Genomic DNA, 2,102 nt, shown 5'->3' on the forward strand with positions numbered 1-2,102 from the left:
TAAATATAGTTTTTTTAAATTTCTACATTCTTGAAGACCTTCAATTTTCTATTTTAATAAAAGAGATTTAATAGTGTTAACATATATTCTGTCACTGATTCTTCTAATAAAGTTGGTTTTTAAATACATTTTCTTTTAAATGTTACATTTAGTTGCAAAATCAATATTCAGCAAAATGGCCCAATATTTTTAGAAGGAATATATGATCCCTCCACCAAAATATGACTATATTTAATTTTGCATATTTTCCTTAAATTTTAATCAATTCTATTTTTCAATTCTTAATTTTTTAAAGAATATAAAATGGTAATAGAAAAAGACAGCACTAGAAATGGTAGAAAATTTCACTAAACAAAGTAATAGGATTTGAAAAATGGATTTTGCATTGTACAATGTTACCTTCAAATTAGTCGCTTAGGTTACCAGATAGGAAATGTACAAGATTGGTTTAAAGAAGAAACAAACTGAAGCAATAACAAAAAAAGTTATAACAAATTCAAAAGAAAAAACAGAATAAAAGAAAAAAAATTAAGCATTAACTTCTCCTTTCAAAAGACCACTGGAAATCAGCACTACAATTATCAAAACTATCCTGCATATGTACATAAATATATCTTCGTCTCTTCTTTCTTTTGTCCTTCTCCTCAGCCCAGGTTCTCCTTCCCATTAAACAAATTCTTTTCCTTTCCCAGTATCATCTCTATTTTTTTATATATAGTCAGAAAATATATAATGTTTTGGGCTTTTTAAAACTTAAGGCTATCTGTAATATTTTCATAACCTTTCACGTTATAATATGTAATGATTGAAAAATATTCCATAATGCTTATAATTTTCTTTAAAATTATACTGACTGAATTACATGAACATAATTCATGAGTAAATGAATTATTATGAGTGAGTTACATTGAGTGAAGTGTTAATTTACATTAAATTTTTGGGGGTATCATAAATAATACCGCAGCAATTAGCTTCACATATAGTTGCTTCCTGCTGTTGAATAACTTTCTATGATAAAATTTTTGAACAAGGATTTCTGAGCCAAAAAGTATGTACATTCCTGTGGCTCTCAAATGTTCCACAATATTGTTGTTCAAGACAGATGTCTGACTCATAGTGTCTACAAGAATGGGCTAATTGTACTACTAAGCAATACTGGCTATGATATGATTGGATTTAATTACTAAAAAGTAGAATGTGTTTGTTGTGATTCCTTATTTCTACTTTTTCCTTTGTGCAAATCACTTTATATCTTTGCCTTTTGATTTGTTTCGGTCCATACCCCCATGCATATATTTTAAGAAATTATTATTCCTAAGGCAAGAATTCAGAAGATACTCCATTTAAGATTATATGTTTAACTTACCTCTATGTAACACTCAGCAATCCAAAGTTCTTTAAGCTGCAAACAAGTCTCTAATCCTGAAATTTCTTTTATATCTTGAGCAACAATTGTGAGACTCGTTAAACTAGGAAATAATGATAATCCAACTATACAAGGATAGCCTGAAAAAAACATCTCCAGTTTTGAAGCAGCTGATCCTTCTTGTCCAACAATCTCATAGGATAACCCATTGCATAAACACTGTTTTAAAAGAAAGAAATTGAATTTTTATCTACTTTAAGCAAAAAAGACATTTGTCATTAGAAATCACAGACTGTCCTATACATTGATCCCTTTTTTTGTACTCCAGCAAAAGAGAATGTTGTATCACATATATGATTTGTCTGTATTCCCAGAAGTCTTGGGGCATAAGAAATTTCCTGTTAGCCTCAGAAGGGCTGATTAAAATGTTCTATTTAATATGCTTGCAAATGTGATTGACAAGAAATTTGCTTTGACTCACCAGTTCTTTAATTATTTCTTCTTGGTTTAGGTTTTCACTTTCAAACATCTTCTAAAAATAGTGGTCATAATATATCTGTCAAAACAATGAAAAATTTAAATCTTAGAGTTCTCTTCTTCCATGTTGAAAGTGTCCATAAAGCTATGAAGCTTGAACTACCTACTGTGGCTTGACATCAAAACACAAAACATATTACCAAGAACTGTCTGAAACCTGAAACTCATTATACTTCTGAAGTAATTCTGAAAGTAATTC

General features: G+C 29.2%; 1 protein-coding gene across 1 annotated transcript in view; it reads right to left on the minus strand.

Moving 5' to 3' along the window:
* The window catches only part of LOC101592728 (leucine-rich repeat-containing protein 9), a 120,796-nt gene that overhangs the window by 112,066 nt on the left and 6,628 nt on the right, over positions 1–2,102 (minus strand). The window contains 3 exon segments of the mRNA XM_023701646.1: positions 4–48; positions 1,367–1,585; positions 1,848–1,922. Of these exon segments, the coding sequence (XP_023557414.1) occupies positions 4–48; positions 1,367–1,585; positions 1,848–1,895 (312 nt within the window). The 5' untranslated portion in view covers positions 1,896–1,922.

This window comes from Octodon degus, unplaced genomic scaffold (assembly GCF_000260255.1).
Source record: "Octodon degus isolate 3935 unplaced genomic scaffold, OctDeg1.0 scaffold00007, whole genome shotgun sequence".
Taxonomy (NCBI): domain Eukaryota; kingdom Metazoa; phylum Chordata; class Mammalia; order Rodentia; family Octodontidae; genus Octodon; species Octodon degus.